The sequence below is a fragment of the Papaver somniferum genome, chromosome 10, assembly GCF_003573695.1.
Source record: "Papaver somniferum cultivar HN1 chromosome 10, ASM357369v1, whole genome shotgun sequence".
Taxonomy (NCBI): Eukaryota; Viridiplantae; Streptophyta; class Magnoliopsida; order Ranunculales; family Papaveraceae; genus Papaver; species Papaver somniferum.
The window spans coordinates 10,859,069-10,861,305 of NC_039367.1; the positions used below are offsets into that span (position 1 = coordinate 10,859,069).

The window sequence follows — 2,237 nt, forward strand, 5'->3', positions numbered from 1 at the left end:
TGTACCAAAGGAGCTAAGAAAATGTATAAGGGGACGTGGTGTTATTGGGTCAAGGATAGTGGATGACAATGTGTCATTTAATTCCACCACATATCAATTCCCATACTTCAACAGGAGAGAAAACTTCAGTCCATTCCATTTTCTTTTGGTTTTATTTCGTCATCTTGGTGAATACCGAGCTCAGTGTATATGAGATGGAGCAGCAGCGAGCAAAGAAGAATGGGAGCTGATTCATGAGATAAGGAACGGGAGTGGAAGTTGGTGCTATCTGGGACAAATGGTTCATCCTCTACTGTGAGCTTTTGGTTCTCGATTTCGACATAAGCTTTTGGTCGAACTGAGATTTCAAGCTATTGCTAGTAAGGAGAAGATTGGGTACGGATTGAAGTGCAGACTGAAAGGCGTTTGGTCGAGTTCAGGCTGCAAGAACTTGGCCATTTACAGTGGCAACAGGATGTTGTCAACACCAACAGGAGCAGGTAACTTGGGAAGTGGTTTTAAACTAATCGTGTAAGAGACATTATGAAGAGTTTTCGAAGATGAGATTCCTGCGAAGTGGAGATGTATATTGATCAGATGGCTGTGTACTGGGAAATGGAGATGGCTTTGATCTTCTACTCGAACTGAAGTAGAAATGAGTTGCTGATGTCAAACGGAATGGAAATCAATGTGTTGATGGCAGGGAAGAGTAATGAGTTACAGAAGAAAATGGTTGCTGCCATCAACAACCCATGGTGACGAGATGGAGAATGATTGGCAGCATTCAGTTGTTATCGATGGTGAACAGTTGCAGGCAGTGATGGCGTTGATTTGATTCGGGTGCTGTGCTCGTGAAAATTGAACAAAACAATGTAGAAATAGGTCCGTTGCTGGTTGGCCCGGGTTCATTCTCTCAAGTTCGTTACAGCAACAACGATGGTAGGAGATCTCGACAAAATAGATGTAGGCAGTGATGATGGTCTGTGCTCGAGTGGAGTTGGTATTCGGTGAGGAAGAAGTGGATGCAGTCAGTGATAGTAATGGGTTCGTTTTGAAAGAAATATCAGCTAGTTGGAGGTGAGGCGTGGACTGTGATTCAGTCGAATGAGAAGTGGATGAAGGCTTTAGAAGGCAACAGGGAGCAGAATATAGACATTGGTACTATGGATGAATTAATGATGATGTGGATGAGTTGGTTTGTCGGTCCAGTTAGTGGTTGTGACCGTGGTGAATAAAGGTAAAGGAGGAGTTGGTTCTGTTGTTCGATTTGAAAACGAGGGTCGGTGATTGAATTGGGCTGGACTGGGCCCATTAGAGGTAGAGATTTCGCTGGGTCATCCGGAGACTCCTGGACAACATATATGAAGACAATCGAACAGAAACGAGGGGGGCGGAAGCCGGCTACTGGAGCTGTAACTGAAGAGCAGAGAAACAAAGAGGGGCGTGTGGCTGAGATTTCTTGGGAGGTTTGTGACAGAAACTTGAGAAGAAGAGGAGGCGGCCGCATAGGTATTTTGGAGCATAAGAAAAAGAGACGACACAGAGGATTTGGTTTGATCGTTTTTCTTTTGATTATTATTTTTATGGGTTTTAAGAAATCCATTTCTATGTATTGCTAGATTTCATAACTAGGGTTTTTATGGTTTGAAACTACATGGGTATTAGGCTACTTAAAATTGAATAATATAGAAAAAGACCATTATGATTTGGATAGATTAGTTTTCCATGATTGTTTGTTGTTTCATTGAAAAATGAGTTGTTGCTTCACCGGTTTTAAAAACCTAAGTGCTTAATTGATAGTTTTACGAATATGTTTGTCTTATTATTTGATGATCCATGCCTGGTTAATTTCTTTGATGCGTTATACTTAGAAAAGCCAAATAATATTTGTGAACCTGTATTTAGTTTCGTACAATTTTCTTTCTAACGCAATTTGATGGTGCTTGCTTGGGTTTAGTCTTTTAATGTGCCATGCTTAGGGTGTCACAGCGATATTTGCGACTCTAGTACAACAATAGGTGATGTCGATAGAACGGACAATAAACATATATTCATAATTATGTTTCATTTCAGTAATTAAAATAGAGATATTAGTGGATACCATGAAACCCTGGTTACCGACTTTTCCTTTCGATTCATTTTGTTAGTTTACTTTAATTTTATTATTCATTTTCAATTCTAAAAATCCAAAAATATTGTTTCCTGTTAGTTTTATTAGAGATATTGATTATAGTATTTCCACCGCTCCCTGTGGGTTC

At 40.0% G+C, this 2,237-nt stretch overlaps 1 protein-coding gene across 1 annotated transcript in view; it reads left to right on the top strand.

Annotated features, from left to right (window-relative positions):
• The first annotated feature begins 812 nt into the window (after nucleotides 1–812).
• The window catches only part of LOC113317083, a 4,018-nt gene continuing 2,593 nt past the window's right edge, over nucleotides 813–2,237 (top strand). Inside the window, exon 1 of the mRNA XM_026565228.1 lies at nucleotides 813–1,530. Coding sequence (XP_026421013.1) covers nucleotides 1,341–1,530 — 190 coding nt within the window. The 5' untranslated portion in view covers nucleotides 813–1,340. The remainder of the gene's footprint in view (nucleotides 1,531–2,237) is intronic.